General features: G+C 46.5%; 1 protein-coding gene across 2 annotated transcripts in view; it reads left to right on the top strand.

The window, feature by feature from the left end:
• The window catches only part of sorl1 (sortilin-related receptor, L(DLR class) A repeats containing), a 184,573-nt gene that overhangs the window by 93,788 nt on the left and 64,113 nt on the right, over window positions 1-26,672 (top strand). For both annotated transcript variants that reach the window (XM_061718703.1, XM_061718704.1), the window contains 4 exons: window positions 945-1,076; window positions 4,314-4,448; window positions 6,266-6,418; window positions 6,510-6,689. In XM_061718703.1, coding sequence (XP_061574687.1) covers window positions 945-1,076; window positions 4,314-4,448; window positions 6,266-6,418; window positions 6,510-6,689 — 600 coding nt within the window. The remainder of the gene's footprint in view (window positions 1-944; window positions 1,077-4,313; window positions 4,449-6,265; window positions 6,419-6,509; window positions 6,690-26,672) is intronic.

Below are 26,672 nucleotides of genomic sequence, written 5' to 3'. Positions count from 1 at the left end.
AGTCTGGCTAGTGTCTCGGCTTCATCAAATCCAAGTGACTTATTTGTCTGCAGACGCAAAGATCTGCTTTTAACTGCAGGATGTGTAGATGGATGTCTTCAGATGTCTTGTTTTTTTTTTTTTTAAACAATATTTTTATTAATTTTTCAGTTTTACAAGTAAAGAATAGATACATAATATGATGCACAGCTCAGATCCATATAAATAATACCCTGGTTACAGTAAAAATGTACAGTATGACCAGTCAAGAAAATCCCTGCAACATGATATTAGAGACATCAGGCTCTACATAGTTCAAGTAGGGCTCCCAAACTTTATAGAATTTGTCTGTTTTTGAATGTAATATACATGTAAGGTACTATAATGGCACCAGATCAATCACCACTCTTTGCCAGCCTTTAATAGTTGGTACTTTTTCACTGATCCAAGAAAACACTGCAAAAACTCAAAATCTTACCAGGAATATTTGTCTTATTTCTAGATAAAATGTCTCATTTTTAGTAAAAAAAATCTCATTACACTTAAAACAAGCGTCATTACCAGAAAAATAACTTGTTATTTGACAATTTTCACCTGTTTCAAGTAAATTTTCACTTGAAATAAGTAGAAAAATCTGCCAGTGAGACAAGATTTATCTTCTCATTACAAGCAAAAAAATCTTGTTCCACTGGCAGATTTTTCTACTTATTTTAAGTGAAAATTTACTTGAAACTGGTGAAAATTGTTGTTTTTTTTCCATTTTTAACTAGAAACTAGAAATAAGACAAATATTCTTGTTATCGTTTTGAGTTTTTGCAGTAACAATACAGCCTCCGATTATGTTTTGATGTTAAGTGTTGTCTTGGGACGCCCAATACGAGAGATCCGGGTCCTTCAGATGTCTTGTTAAGAGGAAATAAGAGCTTGTGCAGACGAGACTGATGTCCCCGTGTCGTTCCCGTCAGCCTCGCCGTCTGAATTCAGCAAGGTGTGCGACGCCTACACCTTCCAGTGTGCCAATGGCGTGTGCGTGAGTCTGGAGTGGAAGTGCGACGGCATGGACGACTGCGGGGATTACTCCGACGAGGCCAACTGTGGTGAGACTCCCGCAAACACACGACAACCCGCAAACACACGGCACCAGCAAACACACGGCACCAGCAAACACACGGCACCAGCAAACACACGGCACCAGCAAACACACGGCACCAGCACACACACGGCACCAGCAAACACACGACACCAGCAAACACACGACACCAGCAAACACACGGCACCTGCAAACACACGGCACCAGCAAACACACGGCACCAGCAAACACACGGCACCAGCAAACACACGACACCTGCAAACACACGGCACCAGCAAACACACGACACCAGCAAACACACGGCACCAGCAAACACACGACATCAGCAAACACACGACACCAGCAAACACACGGCACCAGCAAACACACGGCACCAGCAAACACACGGCACCAGCAAACACACGGCACCAGCAAACACACGACATCAGCAAACACACGACACCAGCAAACACACGGCACCAGCAAACACACGGCACCAGCAAACACACGGCACCAGCAAACACACGGCACCAGCAAACACACGGCACCAGCAAACACACGACATCAGCAAACACACGACACCAGCAAACACACGGCACCAGCAAACACACGACACCAGCAAACACACGACACCAGCAAACACACGACACCAGCAAACACACGACATCAGCAAACACACGACACCAGCAAACACACGGCACCAGCAAACACACGGCACCAGCAAACACACGGCACCAGCAAACACACGACACCAGCAAACACACGACACCAGCAAACACACGACATCAGCAAACACACGACACCAGCAAACACACGGCACCAGCAAACACACGACACCAGCAAACACACGACACCAGCAAACACACGACATCAGCAAACACACGACACCAGCAAACACACGGCACCAGCAAACACACGGCACCAGCAAACACACGGCACCAGCAAACACACGGCACCAGCAAACACACGGCACCAGCAAACACACGACACCAGCAAACACACGACACCAGCAAACACACAGCACCAGCGCAAACACACAGCACCAGCAAACACACGGCACCAGCAAACACACGGCACCAGCAAACACACAGCACCAGCAAACACACAGCACCAGCAAACACACGGCACCAGCAAACACACAGCACCAGCAAACACACAGCACCAGCAAACACACGGCACCAGCAAACACACGACACCAGCAAACACACGACATCAGCAAACACACGACACCAGCAAACACACGGCACCAGCAAACACACGGCACCAGCAAACACACGGCACCAGCAAACACACGACACCAGCAAACACACGACACCAGCAAACACACAGCACCAGCGCAAACACACAGCACCAGCAAACACACGGCACCAGCAAACACACGGCACCAGCAAACACACAGCACCAGCAAACACACAGCACCAGCAAACACACGGCACCAGCAAACACACAGCACCAGCAAACACACAGCACCAGCAAACACACGGCACCAGCAAACACACGGCACCAGCAAACACACGGCACCAGCAAACACACGGCACCAGCAAACACACGACACCAGCAAACACACGACACCAGCAAACACACGACACCAGCAAACACACGGCACCAGCAAACACACGACACCAGCAAACACACGGCACCAGCAAACACACGACACCAGCAAACACACGACACCAGCAAACACACGGCACCAGCAAACACACGACATCAGCACACGTCCTGAAATACTGGATCTGACCCGGTCTCTGTACAAAGAAACGTAGAAACATAATTCTCCTCAGTTGTGTGAAATAGGGCTGAAACTATTCCTTGAATAATTCGAGTAATTCAATTACAAAAAATGATGGAGGAATTTTCTCTGCCTCGAGGAATCGTTTAATTTTGTAGCTCAAAGCAGATATTTCGCCCGGACTACATTTAATGCAGCACAATGCGCTGACGCTGCGCACGTAAAGGAAGAAGAAAGAGGAGGATATGTTTGGTTTTAGTAACATGCCATGCTCAGGCATATATATATATATATATATATATATATATATATATATATATATATGGTACAAACATAGGTTCCTCTAAACATCTGTTCCCGCTACAGTTTTAACTAAAAGAAAAAGCAGAAAATGTCAGAAAAATTAAAACGTAATAAAGTTAACTGGGTAGTTTTCAATTTTAATTCTGTAGTCATTCATGGATAAAACAAGCAGCACTGGTGTCTAATGTGCTCCAATACAGCAGGGCTCAGAATTATATGTTGAACATTGCCAAAACTGAAATACTTTAACTTAAAACTTAACTAGAACTTAAAATTTGCTTGACACAAATGAAAGTTCAATTGAAACACGTGGGAAAAACACCTAACATTTTAAGTGATGTGTGTTATCAGGTGTATCGGCATTTTTAGGTTAGAAATAAGAACATTTCTTGGTAAGATCCTTAGTTTTTTGAGTGAATCAGTGAATTTGGTCGACTGGTTTTTAAATGCACAGCCATGAACCTACTGTATTATATAATTTAGTCTTAGTGATGTCAATTAACATGTAACATCTTATGTATATTTATAATCGCTCTTTAACTAAACAAAAATATGTTTTATCCGATTACTCGATTAATCGATGGAATTTTCAGTAGAATACTGGATTACTAAAATATTCGATAGCTGCAGCCCTAGTGTGAAATAAGACCTGGAAACAGGCATTGTGGCATAGAATTGTCAAATTGGTTTAATTCCCCGCATGAATTGTTACAGATTACTTTTGTAATACTGTATTTGACCCGGTCTTTGTACGTTTTACCGTATAGAAACGTAATTCTCCTCAGTTGTGTGAAATAAGACCTGGAAACAGGTATTGTGGTATAGAATTGTCAAATTGGTTTAATTCACCGCATGAATTGTTACAGATTACTTTTGTAATACTGTATTTGACCAGGTCTTTGTACGTTTTGACCGTATAGAAACGTAATCCTTGCCATTGTAAGAATGAGATGTACCTGCTGTACTCTACTGCCCTTACTTTTTAACAACTTGTGCTTTCTATCATTTTACCTCTTTTCTTATCATTTTATTTCATTTTATTTGTTATTTACTGTTTAACTGTGTCTTGCTGCTTTTAATGTTGATGTAAAGCACTTTGAATGACCTTGTGTTGAATTGTGCCGTACAAACAAACTTGCGTTGCCTTTAAACCGGGCTGTGAGCGCGAGGAGGGGGGGGATGATTCTGCATCAGCGTGTGATTGAACTGTTGTTGAACTGTTCTCTGCTGCAGCTGCTCCCACCGAGGTTCCTGGCTGCTCCCGCTACTTCCAGTACGAGTGCAGGAATGGCCGCTGCATCCCCACCTGGTGGAAGTGTGACGGGGAGAACGACTGCGGGGACTGGTCCGACGAGGCCCAGTGTACAGGTGACTTACTCTCTAACCCTCACACTCATCAGCTTCAACCCTCCGGGACAGTTTGATACTTGTTACACTTGTACCCTTCAGATTTCATAAAGTAACTATAAAACATATTATACATTAATATTATATTCTACTTTCATTGAGCTATTTTTGTCACCTACATCTGACCTAATTATTGATATCAAATATTCATGATTTTTTAAAAGATTTTAACCCTTTAAATGCCAGGTTTTTGTCACGATGCCACCATGTTTTTACATGGAAAAAAACAGAAAAGATTAATTATTTTCAAGATACTACATGCAAAGTAGATTTTTTTGTTTTGGATTATTACAGCCTGGGATATGTCAATGATGAGCAGCAACATTGATTTTCATGCATTATTATTTTTTGTGAGGGTCAAATACTCACACTTTGACCCCTCAGCGCAAAAAATGCCCATTTCATAAGGTAAAGCATATTATACATTAATATTATATTCTACTTTAATTGAGCTAATTTCTTTCACCAATTTCTGACCTAAGTATTGATATCAAGATTTTTTTATAGATTTTAACCCTTTAAATGCCAGGTTTTTGTCACAATGCCACCATGTTTTTTTTTCCTCCTCCATCTCTCCCATGTTCCTCCACCATCTCTTCCATGTTCCTCCTCCATCTCTCCCATGTTCCTCCATCTCTCCCATGTTCCTCCACCATCTCTTCCATGTTCCTCCTCCATCTCTCCCATGTTCCTCCTCCATCTCTCCCATGTTCCTCCACCATCTCTCCCATGTTCCTCCACCATCTCTCCCATGTTCCTCCACCATCTCTCCCATGTTCCTCCACCATCTCTCCCATGTTCCTCCACCATCTCTCCCATGTTCCTCCACCATCTCTCCCATGTTCCTCCACCATCTCTCCCATGTTCCTCCACCATCTCTCCCATGTTCCTCCACCATCTCTCCCATGTTCCTCCACCATCTCTCCCATGTTCCTCCACCATCTCTCCCATGTTCCTCCTCCATCTCTCCCATGTTCCTCCACCATCTCTTCCATGTTCCTCCACCATCTCTCCCATGTTCCTCCACCATCTCTCCCATGTTCCTCCACCATCTCTCCCATGTTCCTCCTCCATCTCTTCCATGTTCCTCCACCATCTCTCCCATGTTCCTCCACCATCTCTTCCATGTTCCTCCTCCATCTCTTCCATGTTCCTCCACCATCTCTCCCATGTTCCTCCATCTCTCCCATGTTCCTCCACCATCTCTTCCATGTTCCTCCTCCATCTCTCCCATGTTCCTCCTCCATCTCTCCCATGTTCCTCCACCATCTCTCCCATGTTCCTCCACCATCTCTCCCATGTTCCTCCACCATCTCTCCCATGTTCCTCCACCATCTCTCCCATGTTCCTCCACCATCTCTCCCATGTTCCTCCACCATCTCTCCCATGTTCCTCCACCATCTCTCCCATGTTCCTCCACCATCTCTCCCATGTTCCTCCACCATCTCTCCCATGTTCCTCCACCATCTCTCCCATGTTCCTCCTCCATCTCTCCCATGTTCCTCCACCATCTCTTCCATGTTCCTCCACCATCTCTCCCATGTTCCTCCACCATCTCTCCCATGTTCCTCCACCATCTCTCCCATGTTCCTCCTCCATCTCTTCCATGTTCCTCCACCATCTCTCCCATGTTCCTCCACCATCTCTTCCATGTTCCTCCTCCATCTCTTCCATGTTCCTCCACCATCTCTTCCATGTTCCTCCTCCATCTCTTCCATGTTCCTCCACCATCTCTTCCATGTTCCTCCACCATCTCACCTGTATTTTCCTTTCCTCAGGTGGTGTTACTCCCCACAACGCGACGGCCGGTCCGTCCACCTGTGCCCCCAACCGTTTCCACTGCGGCTCCGGCGCCTGCATCATCAACTCCTGGGTGTGTGACGGCTACGCCGACTGCCCCGACGGCAGCGACGAGCTGGGCTGCCCCACAGGTACTGGCCGCTTCTCTGAGGGCGCGCTGGTTCCCGGCCCGTGACTGATGAGGGACCTCCTCTGCTTGTTCCTCTGCTTGTTCCTCTACAGCCAACGGCTCGGTGACGCCGGCCCCGGCCCCCACCCAGGCGGCCGCCCCCCCTCCCCCGACCCCCGGCCGCTGCGCTGCAGGCCAGTTCCAGTGCCAGCGCCCGCCCCGCTGCATCCCCGAGTGGCAGCGCTGCGACGGACAGCTCCACTGCCAGGACGGCTCCGACGAGGCCCGCTGCCGTGAGTCTCTACTCCGGTTCTCGAGGTTCTCTGGTCTTCATAGAATAGAATGTCTTTATTGTCATTTGTAAAGGTACAACGAAATTGGATGCAATGTTCTTTAAGGTGCATGGTTTAAAAAAAAAAAATATTAAAACAACTATAAAAATAAATAATCTCTAAAAGGACACAAACAGGAAGACAACATACAGTATTCACATTTGGCAGGTATTGCACGATTCTATGGCAGGTATTGCACGATTCTATGGCAGGTATTGCACGGTTCTATGGCAGGTATTGCACGATTCTATGGCAGGTATTGCACGGTTCGGTCAGTTTTGCACATGGAAAAAGTCAGTTTGAGTAATTAGCAGTATTGAGTGTAGTTATGGCTCTGGCATAGAAACTGTTCTTGAGTCGGTTTGTGCGTGATTTCAGTTCCTGAAACGTCTGCCTGATGGCAACAGTTCAAAGAGTGAGTGTCCGGGGTGAGATGGGTCCTTGATGATCTTCCTGGCTTTCCTGAGACACCGGGTGTTGTCCAGCTCCTCCAGGGAGGGGAGAGTGCAGCCCATTATTTTTTGGGCCGTTGTGACGACCCTCTGGAGTGCCTTCCTATTTGCCACTGTGCAGCTGGAGAACCACACACATATGCAGTGAAGATGCTCTCTATGGAGCAGCGATAAAAGGACACCAGCAGTTGTTGATTTAGATGATGGTTTCTGAGAATTCTCAGAAAGTACAGTCTCTGCTGTGCCTTTTTGATGATGATGGTGGTGTTGACACTCCAGGTCAGGTTGTCCTTCCACGCCCAGAAACCGGAAGCTGGAAACCATCTCCACACAGACCCCGTTGATGAACAGAGGCTGAATGACTTTTTGTCTTTATGTCTTTTTCCATCTGAAGTCTATGATCAGCTCCTTAGTTTTTGCAGTGTTCAGGACCAGGTTGTTCTCTGAACACCAAAGTGCCAGCTGCTCCACCTTGTCCCTGTAAGCAGACTCATCCCCCCCCGGAGATGAGTCCTACCACAGTAGTGTCATCCGCAGACTTTACAATACTGTTGCTGGAGTGGGCGGGAGCGCAGTCATGGGTGTAGAGGGGGTAGAGTAGGGGACTCAGCACACAGACCTGAGGTGAGCCGCTGTTGAGACTGAGTGCTTTCATGTTCTCCAGTTCTCATGTTCTAATTGTATCTGGTTCTCATGTTCTCATGTTTCATGTTCTCATCAGACAGTGAGGTGCTCCAGGTGCCCCGGGGCTCTTGGGGACTTTATGGTTTATCCAAGGTTTAATGAATGATGAATGAATGAATAGCTTTATTGTCGCCGGTCTGGCGTCCCAGCACAGTGAGATGACAACCAGTACAACCCATCAGGGCACAGACAAAACAAATAACATAAGACATGAGTCAACTGGTGAGAACAGATCAGAGAAAGGATGACATTGGGGAAGGGGGAGGGAGGAGGGAAAAAAAGGCATTCTCATACTGTGTGTAAATACACAGTGTGAAAGTGCAAAAAAACACCTCTGCACAGAAAGCAACATGACAAATTTAACATCACAGGGCTTGCACATGTGTGTGTGTGTGTGTGTGTGTGGGGGGGGGGGGGGTCCCGGCACAGTACCCCAAGTGAGCACCGCGGCCAGTGGCGCGGCTCTCAAACCTGTTGACTGTGTTGGGGGGGGCTGATAAGAGGGGAGAAGGGGGAGCGAGGAAGGCGTTGAGTTGAGGGAGGTGTGGTTATCAGCAAGTGTGTGTGTAGCGGTAAGTCCGTGAACTTCGCTCAGAGCTGCTCCTCAGCCAATGTCCTTGATGTTATCAGACGGCTCGGTCAGTTCTGAAAACAGGTCCACAGATGTTCCTGAGAGGGGAGGGTTAGTGGGGGCAGAGTCACCTTGTTTACATTCCACCAGGAAGATTGTGACCAGAGCGATCGGCCAAAACCGCCCTGTCAAGGCCAGATTATAGAATCAACAATTATATTGCAAAAACAGACAGACTCAGTAATTTTCCGTCTGCCTTTAGTCTCTGGTTCATCAATGGCGACTCCAATCAGACGAATTTGTGATCAATTTCCGCCAAGCCGAGCTTCCAACTTCTCCAAGGTCTTATCCATCTTGCCAATGAGCTCAAAGACCGCCGCCAGCCTGCGATTCTGTTCGAGAATCGCATCCAGCTTACGGCTTTGCTCCCCCAACGTTAAAGTTTGAGTGTTGATCGCCTTGCTTGTCCCGTCAGTGACGTCCGGCAGCTCTGAAAGAGCCAAAACAGCTGTCGACTAGAGCTGGGTATCATCACTGACCTCCCGATACGATACGATTCCGATACACTAGGTCCCAAGACGATACGATTTCCGATACGATATCGATATTCTAATTACAATAATGGAATAACGTGATCCTTCCATCGCTATGTCCGGCCAGGGAAGCCTCCCCCTGACAAGGATGGAAAGGATGGAAAGAAGCGGCCTGCTCACTCCTCAGGTTAAGGAGGAGACTTGAGCTCAGTGTAGGGCCTCCCGGGGTTGGTAGAGGGAGCAATTCCCAGGACTGACTTGGCAAGGAGCACTGGGTGATAAAACGGGGAAAAAAAAAATCGGGATTAAAAAAAAAAAAAAAAATTTTTTTTTTTTTTTAAATCGATACTTGGATTTATGTATCGATAATCGTTCCTACACATGTATATCGATAAAATATCGATATATTGATATTTTTAACCCACCCCTACTGTCGACGACTTACGCGTTTGTCGGTACACCAGGAATCCCCCTCCTCCGATCAAGAGAAATCCTGCTATCATAAATCCAATTATGAAGCATCTTCAACGTCCTCGACAGACAGGATCGCCAAACACAACGGTTTCCAGTATTTGTAGGAATCCATTGTGTATCCAGCAAAAAATGTCCCATCGGGGCAGGAGGGCTCCCTTACCCCCTGACTTCTCGTCGCAAAAATTTGGTCAATTGTGCTGAGAGACCGGTTAATCAATTCCATGATTGTAGAGTTTGGGAGGAGTGAAAAGGAGAGACTCTGAAGACGAGACAGGACAAAAGCAGTAGCAGAGAAGATAGAGAAGGGAGAGGAGCAGAAAAAGCGTCCGCCTTCGTCAAGAGCCGGAAGAAGTTGTTTAGTGTTTGAAGACATCAGTGTTTTCCAGCCAGACGGGCCAGAATAAAACATAACGCTCAAAGTGAAAGAAACTTGAACTGGTCTGAGGTCGGGCTGCAACGGACGACTATTCTGAAAGCCGATGACACTAGTCTGAGTGTTAAGCCGCGTTTATACTTGCAGTTCAGAACGCGTACGCGAGACGCAGGATACGCGTGACGTCACGTCTCGCGTATCCTGCGTATCCTGCGTACATTTGACGCGTCGACGTGCACGTTCTCAAAAAGACACTGAACGCGTACGCGACCTGCAGTTCTCGCTCTGGCCGCTAGTATCGCTGTTCCCGGTCTGATCCCAGCTGGCACGACTATGCTGCTCTCCCCTGGAGAAAGTCCCCGTGCATATATTTATGCAATATTTAACTTCCCCCCAGGGTTTCCGTTGTCCGGTAAAATATGCCGAAGTCCGGTATTTTATAATCTCTCCGGTCAAAATACTCACTGGTGCTGCGGGACTAGAGTCCCCGGGAGTACCGCGGATGGCGAGCCCCGGCCGCCGAGCCCCGGACAACCCCCGGCGGCCGAGCCCCGGTGGCCGAGCCCCGGTGGCCGAGCCCCGGCCGCCTAGCCCCGGCCGCGGAGCCCCGGCGGCCGAGCCCCGGCGGAGGTACGCGCCGAGCCTCGGTGCCTCCCGGAGCCGGGAGGAAGCGGAGCCGGGAGCCGGGAGTCAATTGACGGGACTTATTTTATTTTAAATACTCTGTTTTTCAATAAAAATACTATTGAATGACTTGCAAATGAATGACTTGGAATCATATTAGGAACAATACATTTTTTTACCATGTTAATCTTTCTTATATTGACATCTACTTCTCCATATGAACCTAAAATTAACTGGATTTATTGTTTCGTCATTCTTGTTGAGATGGGTGAGGAGAATGCTGGATAAATTAGTCTGGAAAGACTATCCACTTTTGATAATAAGCAATAATAATAAGATAAGTCCTTTATTACTCCCTCAACGGGGAAACTCACGTAGCAGAAGTACACACACACACACACAGGGAAGGGGGTAAAACAGTAATATAAATAAGTAATACACATTAAAAAAAGAGTAATAATAATAACTAGAAAATTTCTGGAAATTTTGATATGGGCATGCCCTACCGCCCATTCGCCCCCTCTCGCTGCTTTGGTTTGGGGCTGTAGTGGTTGTGTTCGGGGTGGTTCTATGTCAGCTTGAGGTGTTTTTACGCTTGTATTTCATTCATTCCTGTGCTCCCAATAGTTATTAATGGGGCGCGCTTTTTGGCATCTAGCATTGCCATGGTAACGCTTTTGACTGAGAATAGTAATGCCCATCGAGGCAAGATGGAGACGCATGTAACGATGTATGCCATGCATGAGTGCACGTTCTGGTTCAGGCTACGTTAACGGATAGGTTTTTTTTTTCACCATGGTACAAAACCCCATCCGAATGAATGGGGCCATTTGGCCTGGATTTTGACAAAAAATTTCCTTAAATACCAGCTTCATGAGATTTGAGTATGTTGAAGTCCACAGCGTGCCGAGTCAGGGGACATTTGTACGATGTCTCTACGATAATCTGTTGCCTAGCAACAAGCGTCCAAAGTCAAATGGAAATAAAAAAGAAAAATTAAAGGTCAATATCGCAAAAATTTTAATAATTGGCACAATGAGCTTGTAGGGTCCGTTAGTGCCAATCGGGCCGAGTGTTTGAAAGTTTGAACGATGTCTCTACGATAAAGTTCGACCGAGCAATAAGCGTCTGAATTTTCGCCTTTTTTTTTGCTTTTTGGCGTCTAGCGTTGCCACGGTAACACTTTTGACTGAGAAAAGTAATGCTCATCGAGGCACGATGGAGACGCATCCAACGATGTATGCCATGCATGGGTGCACGTTCCGGTTCGGACAGCATTAACAGATTGTTTATTCACATGGTCCCCCATACAAATGCATTGGTTTTTTTTGCCATAGTAACAAGCCCCATAGGATAGAATGGGACAATTTGGCTTCAATATCTCAAAAGCTGTAAACGACAGCGTAATGAGACCTCAGTATGTTGTAGTCCACATCAAGCTGAGTATTTTAACGTTGAATCAAAGTCTCTACATTATCGCGTTGCCGCGCAACAAGCGTCCAAAATTCCGTTAGCGTCAAAATGAGCAACGTGGAATATCTCAAAAACTGTAATAGCTAGCTTGACGAGACTAAAATATGTTGCAGTACAAAGCGTCCCGGGTTTGTCAATGTTGTAATGATGTCTGTACGATAAACCGTTGCCTAGCAACAAACGTCCAAAATAAAAGAGATTTTTTTTTTAAATTGAAAGTTAAATATCGCAAAAACCGTAATAACTAGAATGATGTAGTTGTATGGTCCTTTAAAGACTATCGAGCCGAGTGTTTCAAAGTTTGAACGATGTCTCTACGATAAAGTTCGGCCGAGCAATAAGCGCGGGAATTTTCGCCTTTTTTTTTGCTTTTTGGCAACTAGCGTTGCCACGGTAACCCCTATTACTGAGAAAAGTAATACCCATCGAATCACGATGGACACGCATCCAACGATGTATGCCATGCATGGGTGCACGTTGCGGTTCGGGCCGTATTAACGGACGAAAAAAAGTGCGGAATAATAAGAATAACTAGACAAAATTCCCGGGAAATTTTGAAGTGCCACGGACTACTGCCGGATGATCGCGGGGCTTATTTGCACCCATGAAGGTCAAGGACTCGATACAGATTCCAATGACACCACCCATGACTCTCTATGTCAAACCATTCAAAAGTTATTACAGAAAATATAGAACCGCTAACTGAACCGCTAACGGGATCGCTAACGGGATTGCTAACGGGACCGCTAACGGGACCGCTAACCGAGCCGCTAACGGGATCGCTAACTGAGCCGCTAACAACCGCTAACGGAACCGCTAACGGGACCGCTAATGGGATCGCTAACGGGACCGCTAACGGGACCGCTAACGGGATCGCTAACGGGATCGCTAACGGGATCGCTAACGGGATCGCTAACGGGATCGCTAACGGGATCGCTAACGGGACCGCTAACCGAGCCGCTAATGGGATCGCTAACGGGACCGCTAACAACCGCTAACAGAACCGCTAACAGAACCGCTAACAGGATCGCTAACAACCGCTAGCGGAACCGCTAACGGGACCGCTAATGGGATTGCTAACGGGACCGCTAACGGGGTCGCTAACTGGACCGCTAACGGGATCGCTAACTGGACCGCTAACGGTACCGCTAACGGGATCGCTAACGGAATCGCTAACTGAACCGCTAACGGGACCGCTAACCGAGCCGCTAACGGGATTGCTAACCGAGCCGCTAATGGGATCGCTAACGGGACCGCTAACAACCGCTAACGGAACCGCTAACAGGACCGCTAACAGAACCGCTAACAGAACCGCTAACGGGACCGCTAACGGGATCGCTAACAACCGCTAGCGGAACCGCTAACGGGACCGCTAACGGGACCGCTAACGGGGTCGCTAACTGGACCGCTAACGGGATCGCTAACTGGACCGCTAACGGGACCGCTAACGGGATCGCTAACGGAATCGCTAACTGAACCGCTAACGGGACCGCTAACGGGATCGCTAACAACCGCTAGCGGAACCGCTAACGGGACCGCTAACGGGGTCGCTAACTGGACCGCTAACGGGACCGCTAACGGGATCGCTAACGGAATCGCTAACTGAACCGCTAACGGGACCGCTAACGGGATCGCTAACAACCGCTAGCGGAACCGCTAACTGGACCGCTAACGGGATCGCTAACTGGACCGCTAACGGGACAGCTAACGGGACCGCTAACGGGATCGCTAACGGAATCGCTAACTGAACCGCTAACGGGACCGCTAACCGAGCCGCTAACGGGATCGCTAACCAAGCCGCTAACGGGATCGCTAACGGGATCGCTAACAACCGCTAACGGGACCGCTAACGGGACCGCTAACGGGATTGCTAACGGGACCGCTAACGGGGTCGCTAACGGGGTCGCTAACTGGACCGCTAACGGGATCGCTAACTGGACCGCTAACGGGACCGCTAACGGGATCGCTAACAGGACCGCTAACAGAACCGCTAACGGGACCGCTAACACCAATAACACTACCATCCCATAATAAACACCTACCATCCCATAATAACACTAACATCCCATAATAACACTAACATCCTATAAAAACACCTGCCATCCCATAATAACACTAACATCCTATAAAAACACCTGCCATCCCATAATAACACTAACATCCTATAAAAACACCTGACATCCCATAATAACACTAACATCCTATAAAAACACCTGTCATCCCATAATAACACTAACATCCTATAAAAACACCTGACATCCCATAATAACACTAACATCCTATAAAAACACCTTACATCCCATAATAACACCTATCGTGTGTGTGTGTGTGTGTGTGTGTGTGTGTGTGTGTGTGTGTGTGTGTGTGTGTGTTCATCTAAGGTTAAAAGGTCAGGGTTCAGATTTCTCCATTTTCCAGGTTATACTATGAATTCTGTACTGAGTGAGTCATGTGACCAGTTCTGGGTCAGTCTAATCAGTCAACAGCTGAGCTCTGGTTGCTAGGGGCAACAAGAACCTGATACAGAGGGAGCGGGAATGACTCAGCTGGATTTTTGGTTGTGACAAACCTGAAATCCCTCCACTTTGCGCTCAAACCGTAGCTCTTAGCAGAAAAACGAAAACATTTTGAGAAACAGAGAACCTACCAGATTATCTAAATGTTATTTTCATACAGATATTCCTTAAAATGTGTTAGTAACGGCAATTCGAAAACAAAAATGAGATTTTTTTTAAGAAAACTTCATTTAACATGGGAGTCAATGAAGAGAGAGACAGGAATTGGCGTGTCTGTTGGCTCCTCCGTTAAAATTTTGTGCACACCACGCCTGTCAAAGTCACATTTTATGAATCACAACACCTATGTCTATATTCTGACCAAAAATTATCTGTCTACCTTTTACGGTTTGCCCGTGAGCTCGAGTTACAAATAAGAAATCATGTTTTTTTTTCAGTGTAACTACACTCTAGCAAACTGACTCCCGTGCTCTAGATTTGAAAAAAAGTGATTTCCAGTCCTCGCTTGAGGGCTCATATCTTGAAAAGTGTACATTTTAGGAAAAAACAGTCCGGGGTTTGGAGAGAGAAGAGAAGTTTTCCTCCGTTTTGAAGTTTGAATGACGTTTCTACGTCCAAGTATGAGAAAGATACGTGACTCGGAAAAAAGGTGAATTTTGTCTTTTTTTTCTCAACATTTTCCCATCCGCTTATAATGGCACCATTGAAATGCATGGGAAAATCTTCCCCATTAGTTTGGAAATTTGGAAATGTTTTTGCACTTCGTGCAAAAACTATTCGTGCCATCGTTCTGAAAATCCACAGGACTGTAGTTAAATTCAGGGCCTACAACTTTCTAAATCGGTTCAGAATTTTTCGAGTAACGGTGTGCGAGTGGTGAGGCCCCAAACTTCACGCAATGCGTTCCGGATGGGGCAAAAAGCGCACGTTTGTGCACGTTGCGCAAAAACGTGCACGCCAATCGCTAATAAAAGTCATACCCATCGATTCCCGATTAAGGCGCACGTTTCTACGTTTTTACTTTTCGCGTTTTCTCAAAGCTGTAGGAGGAGTAGCCGGACAAAGTTTTTACGGAAGAATATATAAATAACTAGACAAAATTCCCGGGAAATTTTGAAGTGCCACGGACTACTGCCGGATGATCGCGGGGCTTATTTGCACCTATGAAGGTCAAGGACTCGATACAGATTCCAATGACACCACCCATGACTCTCTATGTCAAACCATTCAAAAGTTATTACAGAAAATATAGAACCGCTAACTGAACCGCTAACGGGATCGCTAACGGGATCGCTAACGGGATCGCTAACGGGACCGCTAACCGAGCCGCTAACGGGATCGCTAACCGAGCCGCTAACAACCGCTAACGGAACCGCTAACGGGACCGCTAACGGGACCGCTAACGGAACCGCTAACGGGACCGCTAACGGGATCGCTAACGGGATCGCTAACGGGACCGCTAACGGGATCGCTAACGGGATCGCTAACGGGATCGCTAACCGAGCCGCTAATGGGATCGCTAACGGGACCGCTAACAACCGCTAACAGAACCGCTAACGGGACCGCTAACAGAACTGCTAACAGAACCGCTAACGGGATCGCTAACAACCGCTAGCGGAACCGCTAACGGGACCGCTAATGGGATTGCTAACGGGACCGCTAACGGGACCGCTAACCGAGCCGCTAACGGGATTGCTAACCGAGCCGCTAATGGGATCGCTAACGGGACCGCTAACAACCGCTAACGGGACCGCTAACAGAACCGCTAACAGAACCGCTAACGGGACCGCTAACGGGATCGCTAACAACCGCTAGCGGAACCGCTAACGGGACCGCTAACGGGGTCGCTAACTGGACCGCTAACGGGATCGCTAACTGGACCGCTAACGGGACCGCTAACGGGATCGCTAACGGAATCGCTAACTGAACCGCTAACGGGACCGCTAACGGGATCGCTAACAACCGCTAGCGGAACCGCTAACGGGACCGCTAACGGGGTCGCTAACTGGACCGCTAACGGGGTCGCTAACTGGACCGCTAACGGGACCGCTAACGGGACCGCTAACGGGATCGCTAACGGAATCGCTAACTGAACCGCTAACGGGACCGCTAACCGAGCCGCTAACGGGATCGCTAACCAAGCCGCTAACGGGATCGCTAACGGGATCGCTAACAACCGCTAACGGGACCGCTAACGGGATTGCTAACGGGACCGCTAACGGGGTCGCTAACTGGACCGCTAACGGGATCGCTAACTGGACCGCTAACGGGACCGCTAACGGGATCGCTAACAGGACCGCTAACAGAACCGCTAACGGGACCGCTAACACCAATAACACTACCATCCCATAATAAACACCTACCATCCCATAATAACACTAACATCCCATAATAACACTAACATCCTATAAAAACACCTGCCATCCCATAATAACACTAACATCCTATAAAAACACCTGCCATCCCATAATAACACTAACATCCTATAAAAACACCTGACATCCCATAATAACACTAACATCCTATAAAAACACCTGTCATCCCATAATAACACTAACATCCTATAAAAACACCTGACATCCCATAATAACACTAACATCCTATAAAAACACCTGACATCCCATAATAACACCTATCGTGTGTGTGTGTGTGTGTGTGTGTGTGTGTGTGTGTGTGTGTGTGTGTGTGTGTGTGTGTGTGTGTTCATCTAAGGTTAAAAGGTCAGGGTTCAGATTTCTCCATTTTCCAGGTTATACTATGAAGTCTGTACTGAGTGAGTCATGTGACCAGTTCTGGGTCAGTCTAATCAGTCAACAGCTGAGCTCTGGTTGCTAGGGGCAACAAGAACCTGATACAGAGGGAGCGGGAATGACTCAGCTGGGTTTTTCTGTTGTGACAAACCTGAAATCACTCCACTTTGCGCTCAAACCGTAGCTCTTAGCAGAAAAACGAAAACATTTTGAGAAACAGAGAACCTACCAGATTATCTAAATGTTATTTTCATACAGATATTCCTTAAAATGTGTTAGTAACGGCAATTCGAAAACAAAAATGAGATTTTTTTTAAGAAAACTTCATTTAACATGGGAGTCAATGAAGAGAGAGACAGGAACTGGCGTGTCTGTTGGCTCCCCCGTTAAAATTTTGTGCACACCACGCCTGTCAAAGTCACATTTTATAAATCACAACACCTATGTCTATATTCTGACCAAAAATTATCTGTCTACCTTTTACGGTTTGGCCGTGACCTCGAGTTACAAATAAGAAATCATGTTTTTTTTTCAGTGTAACTACACTCTAGCAAACTGACTCCCGTGCTCTAGATTTGAAAAAAAGTGATTTCCAGTCCTCGCTTGAGGGCTCATATCTTGAAAAGTGTACATTTTAGGAAAAAACAGTTTCGGGTTTGGAGAGAGAAGAGAAGTTTTCCTCCGTTTTGAAGTTTGAATGACGTTTCTACGTGCAAGTATGAGAAAGATACGTGACTCAGAAAAAAGGTGAATTTTGTCTTTTTTCTCGACATTTTCCCATCCGCTTTGAATGGCGCCATAGGAATACATAGGGAAAATGAGCTCCCCATTAGTTTGGAAATTTGGAAATGTTTTTGCACTTCGTGCAAAAACTATTCGTGCCATCGTTCTGAAAATCCACAGGACTGTAGTTAAATTCAGGGCCTACAACTTTCTAAATCGGTTCATAATTTTTCGAGTAACGGTGTGCGAGTGGTGAGGCCCCAAAGTTCACGCAATGCGTTCCGGATGGGGCAAAAAGCGCACGTTTGTGCACGTTGCGCAAAAACGTGCACGCCAATCGCTAATAAAAGTCATACCCATCGATTCCCGATTAAGGCGCACGTTTCTACGTTTTTACTTTTCGCGTTTTCTCAAAGCTGTAGGAGGAGTAGCCGGACAAAGTTTTTACGGAAGAATATATAATAAATAATAAATAAGCCTGAGCAATAGTATGAGTGCCTCGTGCTGCGCACGAGGCACTCCTCCTCCATTGAGCTTGCGCAGCTCAATGGAGGAGGCGTGCCACGTGGCGCAGCCGTGGCACTAACTAGACAAAATTCCCGGGAAATTTTGAAGTGCCACGGACTACTGCCGGATGATCGCGGGGCTTATTTGCACCTATGAAGGTCAAGGACTCGATACAGATTCCAATGACACCACCCATGACTCTCTATGTCAAACCATTCAAAAGTTATTACAGAAAATATAGAACCGCTAACTGAACCGCTAACGGGATCGCTAACGGGATCGCTAACGGGATCGCTAACGGGACCGCTAACCGAGCCGCTAACGGGATCGCTAACCGAGCCGCTAACAACCGCTAACGGAACCGCTAACGGGACCGCTAACGGGACCGCTAACGGAACCGCTAACGGGACCGCTAACGGGATCGCTAACGGGATCGCTAACGGGACCGCTAACGGGATCGCTAACGGGATCGCTAACGGGATCGCTAACCGAGCCGCTAATGGGATCGCTAACGGGACCGCTAACAACCGCTAACAGAACCGCTAACGGGACCGCTAACAGAACTGCTAACAGAACCGCTAACGGGATCGCTAACAACCGCTAGCGGAACCGCTAACGGGACCGCTAATGGGATTGCTAACGGGACCGCTAACGGGACCGCTAACCGAGCCGCTAACGGGATTGCTAACCGAGCCGCTAATGGGATCGCTAACGGGACCGCTAACAACCGCTAACGGGACCGCTAACAGAACCGCTAACAGAACCGCTAACGGGACCGCTAACGGGATCGCTAACAACCGCTAGCGGAACCGCTAACGGGACCGCTAACGGGGTCGCTAACTGGACCGCTAACGGGATCGCTAACGGGGTCGCTAACGGGACCGCTAACGGGATCGCTAACGGAATCGCTAACTGAACCGCTAACGGGACCGCTAACGGGATCGCTAACAACCGCTAGCGGAACCGCTAACGGGACCGCTAACGGGGTCGCTAACTGGACCGCTAACGGGGTCGCTAACTGGACCGCTAACGGGACCGCTAACGGGACCGCTAACGGGATCGCTAACGGAATCGCTAACTGAACCGCTAACGGGACCGCTAACCGAGCCGCTAACGGGATCGCTAACCAAGCCGCTAACGGGATCGCTAACGGGATCGCTAACAACCGCTAACGGGACCGCTAACGGGATTGCTAACGGGACCGCTAACGGGGTCGCTAACTGGACCGCTAACGGGATCGCTAACTGGACCGCTAACGGGACCGCTAACGGGATCGCTAACAGGACCGCTAACAGAACCGCTAACGGGACCGCTAACACCAATAACACTACCATCCCATAATAAACACCTACCATCCCATAATAACACTAACATCCCATAATAACACTAACATCCTATAAAAACACCTGCCATCCCATAATAACACTAACATCCTATAAAAACACCTGCCATCCCATAATAACACTAACATCCTATAAAAACACCTGACATCCCATAATAACACTAACATCCTATAAAAACACCTGTCATCCCATAATAACACTAACATCCTATAAAAACACCTGACATCCCATAATAACACTAACATCCTATAAAAACACCTGACATCCCATAATAACACCTATCGTGTGTGTGTGTGTGTGTGTGTGTGTGTGTGTGTGTGTGTGTGTGTGTGTGTGTGTGTGTGTGTGTTCATCTAAGGTTAAAAGGTCAGGGTTCAGATTTCTCCATTTTCCAGGTTATACTATGAAGTCTGTACTGAGTGAGTCATGTGACCAGTTCTGGGTCAGTCTAATCAGTCAACAGCTGAGCTCTGGTTGCTAGGGGCAACAAGAACCTGATACAGAGGGAGCGGGAATGACTCAGCTGGGTTTTTCTGTTGTGACAAACCTGAAATCACTCCACTTTGCGCTCAAACCGTAGCTCTTAGCAGAAAAACGAAAACATTTTGAGAAACAGAGAACCTACCAGATTATCTAAATGTTATTTTCATACAGATATTCCTTAAAATGTGTTAGTAACGGCAATTCGAAAACAAAAATGAGATTTTTTTTAAGAAAACTTCATTTAACATGGGAGTCAATGAAGAGAGAGACAGGAACTGGCGTGTCTGTTGGCTCCCCCGTTAAAATTTTGTGCACACCACGCCTGTCAAAGTCACATTTTATAAATCACAACACCTATGTCTATATTCTGACCAAAAATTATCTGTCTACCTTTTACGGTTTGGCCGTGACCTCGAGTTACAAATAAGAAATCATGTTTTTTTTTCAGTGTAACTACACTCTAGCAAACTGACTCCCGTGCTCTAGATTTGAAAAAAAGTGATTTCCAGTCCTCGCTTGAGGGCTCATATCTTGAAAAGTGTACATTTTAGGAAAAAACAGTTTCGGGTTTGGAGAGAGAAGAGAAGTTTTCCTCCGTTTTGAAGTTTGAATGACGTTTCTACGTGCAAGTATGAGAAAGATACGTGACTCAGAAAAAAGGTGAATTTTGTCTTTTTTCTCGACATTTTCCCATCCGCTTTGAATGGCGCCATAGGAATACATAGGGAAAATGAGCTCCCCATTAGTTTGGAAATTTGGAAATGTTTTTGCACTTCGTGCAAAAACTATTCGTGCCATCGTTCTGAAAATCCACAGGACTGTAGTTAAATTCAGGGCCTACAACTTTCTAAATCGGTTCATAATTTTTCGAGTAACGGTGTGCGAGTGGTGAGGCCCCAAAGTTCACGCAATGCGTTCCGGATGGGGCAAAAAGCGCACGTTTGTGCACGTTGCGCAAAAACGTGCACGCCAATCGCTAATAAAAGTCATACCCATCGATTCCCGATTAAGGCGCACGTTTCTACGTTTTTACTTTTCGCGTTTTCTCAAAGCTGTAGGAGGAGTAGCCGGACAAAGTTTTTACGGAAGAATATATAATAATAATAAATAACTAGACCAAAATTCCCGGGAAATTTTGAAGTGCCACGGACTACTGCCGGATGATCGCGGGGCTCGATACTGATTAATATACTGATTAATATGACATCATCCATGACTCTGTATGTCATACCATTCAAAAGATATTTGACTATAACGTATCAGCCAATCAGAAGAAGGGGCGGGGCTAATTTGCACCAATGAGGGTCAAGGACTCGATACAGATTCCAATGACACCACCCATGACTCTCTATGTCAAACTATTCAAAAGTTATTACAGAAAATATGTAATAGGCTAATAGAACCGCTAACGGGACCGCTAACGGGATAGCTAACAGAACCGCTAACGGAACCTCTAACAGTATCGCTAACTGAACCGCTAACGGGATCGCTAAAGGGATCGCTAACGGGACCGCTAACGGGACTGCTAACCGAGCCGCTAACGGAATCGCTAACCGAGCCGCTAACAACCGCTAACGGAACCGCTAACGGGACCGCTAATGGGACCGCTAATGGGATCGCTAACGGAACCGCTAACGGGACCGCTAACGGGACAGCTAACAGGATTGCTAACGGGATCGCTAACCGAGCCGCTAACGGAATCGCTAACCGAGCCGCTAACAACCGCTAACGGAACCGCTAACGAGACCGCTAATGGGACCGCTAATGGGATCGCTAACGGGACCGCTAACGGGATCGCTAACGGGATCGCTAATGGGACCGCTAACCGAGCCGCTAATGGGGTCGCTAACGGGACCGCTAACAACCGCTAACGGAACCGCTAACGGGACCGCTAACAGAACCGCTAACAGAACCGCTAACAGGACCGCTAACGGGATCGCTAACAACCGCTAGCGGAACCGCTAACGGGACCGCTAATGGGATTGCTAACGGGACCGCTAACGGGGTCGCTAACTGGACCGCTAACGGGATCGCTAACGGGACCGCTAACGGGATCGCTAACGGAATCGCTAACTGAACCGCTAACGGGACCGCTAACGGGACCGCTAACAACCGCTAACGGAACCGCTAACGGGACCGCTAACAGAACCGCTAACGGGATCGCTAACGGGACCGCTAACGGGATCGCTAACGGAATCGCTAACTGAACCGCTAACGGGACCGCTAACCGAACCGCTAACGGGATCGCTAACTGAGCCGCTAACGGGATCGCTAACAACCGCTAACGGGACCGCTAACGGGATTGCTAACGGGACCGCTAAAGGGGTCGCTAACTGGACCGCTAACGGGATCGCTAACTGGACCGCTAACGGGACCGCTAACCGAACCGCTAACGGGATCGCTAACTGAGCCGCTAACGGGATCGCTAACAACCGCTAACGGGACCGCTAACGGGATTGCTAACGGGACCGCTAACGGGGTCGCTAACTGGACCGCTAACGGGATCGCTAACTGGACCGCTAACGGGATCGCTAACAGGACCGCTAACAGAACCGCTAACGGGACCGCTAACACCAATAACACTACCATCCCATAATAAACACCTACCATCCCATAATAACACTAACATCCCATAATAACACTAACATCCTATAAAAACACCTGACATCCCATAATAACACTAACATCCTATAAAAACACCTGCCATCCCATAATAACACTAACATCCTATAAAAACACCTGCCATCCCATAATAACACTAACATCCTATAAAAACACCTGACATCCCATAATAACACTAACATCCTATAAAAACACCTGACATCCCATAATAACACTAATATCCTATAAAAACACCTGCCATCCCATAATAACACCTATCGTGTGTGTGTGTGTGTGTGTGTGTGTGTGTGTGTGTGTGTGTGTGTGTGTGTGTTCATCTAAGGTTAAAAGGTCAGGGTTCAGATTTCTCCATTTTCCAGGTTATACTATGATTTCTGTACTGAGTGAGTCATGTGACCAGTTCTGGGTCAGTCTAATCAGTACAGCTGAGCTGTGGTTGCTAGGGGCAACAAGAACCTGATACAGAGGGAGCGGGAATGACTCAGCTGGATTTTCGGTTGTGACAAACCTGAAATCACTCCACTTTGCGCTCAAACCGTAGCTCTTAGCAGAAAAACGAAAACATTTTGAGAAACGGAGAACCTACCAGATTATCTAAATGTTATTTTCATACAGATATTCCTTAAAATGTGTTAGTAACGGCAATTCGAAAACAAAAATGAGATTTTTTTTAAGAAAACTTCATTTAACATGGGAGTCAATGAAGAGAGAGACAGGAACTGGCGTGTCTGTTGGCTCCCCCGTTAAAATTTTGTGCACACCACGCCTGTCAAAGTCACATTTTATGAATCACAAAACCTATGTCTATATTCTGACCAAAAATTATCTGTCTACCTTTTACGGTTTGGCCGTGACCTCGAGTTACAAATAAGAAATCATGTTTTTTTTTCAGTGTAACTACACTCTAGCAAACTGACTCCCGTGCTCTAGATTTGAAAAAAAGTGATTTCCAGTCCTCGCTTGAGGGCTCATATCTTGAAAAGTGTACATTTTAGGAAAAAACTGTTTCGGGTTTGGAGAGAGAAGAGAAGTTTTCCTCCGTTTTGAAGTTTGAATGACGTTTCTACGTGCAAGTATGAGAAAGATACGTGACTCAGAAAAAAGGTGATTTTTTTTTTTTTTTAACCTCCTCCCACCCACAGTGTGAAATGCTGCCCCATACAAATACATGGGAAAATCTCCCCATTAGTTTGGAAATTTGGAAATGTTTTTGCACTTCGTGCAAAAACTATTCGTGCCATCTTTCTGAAAATCCACAGGACTGTAGTTAAATTCAGGGCCTACAACTTTCTAAATCGGTTCAGAATTTTTCGAGTAACGGTGTGCGAGTGGTGAGGCCCCAAAGTTCTCGCAATGCGTTCCGGATGGGGCAAAAAGCGCACGTTTGTGCACGTTGCGCAAAAACGTGCACGCCAATCGCTAATAAAAGTCATACCACTCGATTCCCGCTTAAGGCGCACGTTTCTACGTTTTTACTTTTCGCGTTTTCTCAAAGCTGTGGGACTAGTTACCGGACAAAGTTTTTACGGAAGAATAAAGAATAATAATAATAAGCCTGAGCAATAGTATGAGTGCCTCGTGCTGCGCACGAGGCACTCCTCCTCCATTGAGCTTGCGCATCTCAATGGAGGAGGAGTGCCACGTGGCGCAGCCGTGGCACTAACTAGACCAAAATTCCCGGGAAATTTTGAAGTGCCACGGACTACTGCCGGATGATCGCGGGATGCACCCATGAAGGTCAAGGACTCGATACTTGGTCATTTGACACCACCCATGACTCTCTATGTCAAACCATTCAAAAGATATTGGACTATAACGTATCGGCCAATCAGAAGAAGGGGCGGGGCTAATTTGCACCAATGAGGGTCAGGGACTCCATACTTAGTCATTTGACACCACCCATGTCTCTGTATGTCAAACCATTCAAAAGATATTGGACTTTAACGTATCAGCCAATCAGAAGAAGGGGCGTGGCTAATTTGCACCAATGAGGGTCAGGGACTCGATACTTGGTCATTTGACACCACCCATGTGTCTGTATGTCAAACCATTCAAAAGATATTGGACTATAACGTATCGGCCAATCAGAAGAAGGGGCGTGGCTAATTTGCACCAATGAGGGTGAGGGACTCCATACTTAGTCATTTGACACCACCCATGTCTCTGTATGTCAAACCATTCAAAAGATATTGGACTTTAACGTATCGGCCAATCAGAAGAAGGGGCGGGGCTAATTTGCACCAATGAGGGTCAGGGACTCGATACTTAGTCATTTGACACCACCCATGTCTCTGTATGTCAAACCATTCAAAAGATATTGGACTTTAACGTATCGGCCAATCAGAAGAAGGGGCGTGGCTAATTTGCACCAATGAGGGTCAGGGACTCGATACTTAGTCATTTGACACCACCCATGTCTCTGTATGTCAAACCATTCAAAAGATATTGGACTATAACGTATCGGCCAATCAGAAGAAGGGGCGTGGCTAATTTGCACCAATGAGGGTCAGGGACTCGATACTTAGTCATTTGACACCACCCATGTCTCTGTATGTCAAACCATTCAAAAGATATTGGACTTTAACGTATCGGCCAATCAGAAGAAGGGGCGTGGCTAATTTGCACCAATGAGGGTCAGGGGCTCGATACTTAGTCATTTGATACCACCCGTGAGTCTCTATGTCAAACCATTCAAAAGATATTGGACTATAACGTATCGGCCAATCAGAAGAAGGGGCGGGGCTAATATGTATATATAATATACAAATGTAAATATTTATATGTATAATAATAATAATATACATATATATCCCATGAACCTGTCCCCAGCAGGACTGGGGATCATGTAAGGTCAAAAGGTCAGGGTTCAGATTCCTCCATTATCCAAGGTAAAGTATTATGAAGTCTGCATTGAGTGGGTCATGTGACCAGTTCTGGGTCACATGACCCGGAAGTATGGTAGTGTATATTGTATTGGAATGACTCAGCTAGTTCTTCGGATTTGACAAGCCTCAAATAACTTCACCTTGTAATCAAACTGTAGCTCCTAGCAGAAAAACAAAGACATCGTGAGAGAGACAGAACCCGGAAGATTCTGACAATCTTAATTTTATTCAGATATTCCTTAAAATGTGTTAGTAACGGCAATTCGAAAACAAAAATGAGATTTTTTTGAAGAAAACGTTATTTATTATGGGAGTCAATGGAGAGAAAGACAGGATTTGGCATGGCTGTTAGTCTCCCCGTTCAAATTTTGTGCACACCACGCCTGTCAAAGTCACATTTTATGAATCACAAAACCTATGTCTATATTCTGACCAAAAATGATCTGTCTACCTTTTACGGTTTGGCCGTGAGGTCGAGTTACAAATAAAAATTATGATCATTTTTTTAAAGTCTCTCGCACTCTGATCAATTAGAACCGCACTGAAGATTTGACAAAAAAGTGATTTCCAGTCCTCGCTTGAGCGCTCATATCTTGAAAAGTGTACATTTTAGGAAAAAACAGTCCGGGGTTTAGAGAGAGAAGAGAAGTTTTCCTCCGTTTTGAAGTTTGAATGACCTTTCTACGTGCAAGTATGAGAAAGATAGGTGACTCAGAAAAAAGGTGATTTTTTTTTTTTTAACCTCATCCCACACACAGTGTGAAATGCTGCCCCATACAAATACATGGTCCCCATTAGTTTGGAAATTTGGAAATGTTTTTGCACTTCGTGCAAAAACTATTCGTGCCATCGTTCTGAAAATCCACAGGAATGTAGTTAAATTCAGGGCCTACAACTTTCTAAATCGGTTCATAATTTTTCGAGTAACGGT

This window comes from Cololabis saira, chromosome 4 (assembly GCF_033807715.1).
Source record: "Cololabis saira isolate AMF1-May2022 chromosome 4, fColSai1.1, whole genome shotgun sequence".
NCBI lineage: Eukaryota > Metazoa > Chordata > Actinopteri > Beloniformes > Belonidae > Cololabis > Cololabis saira.
This window is presented reverse-complemented; position numbering and strand designations above follow the sequence as displayed.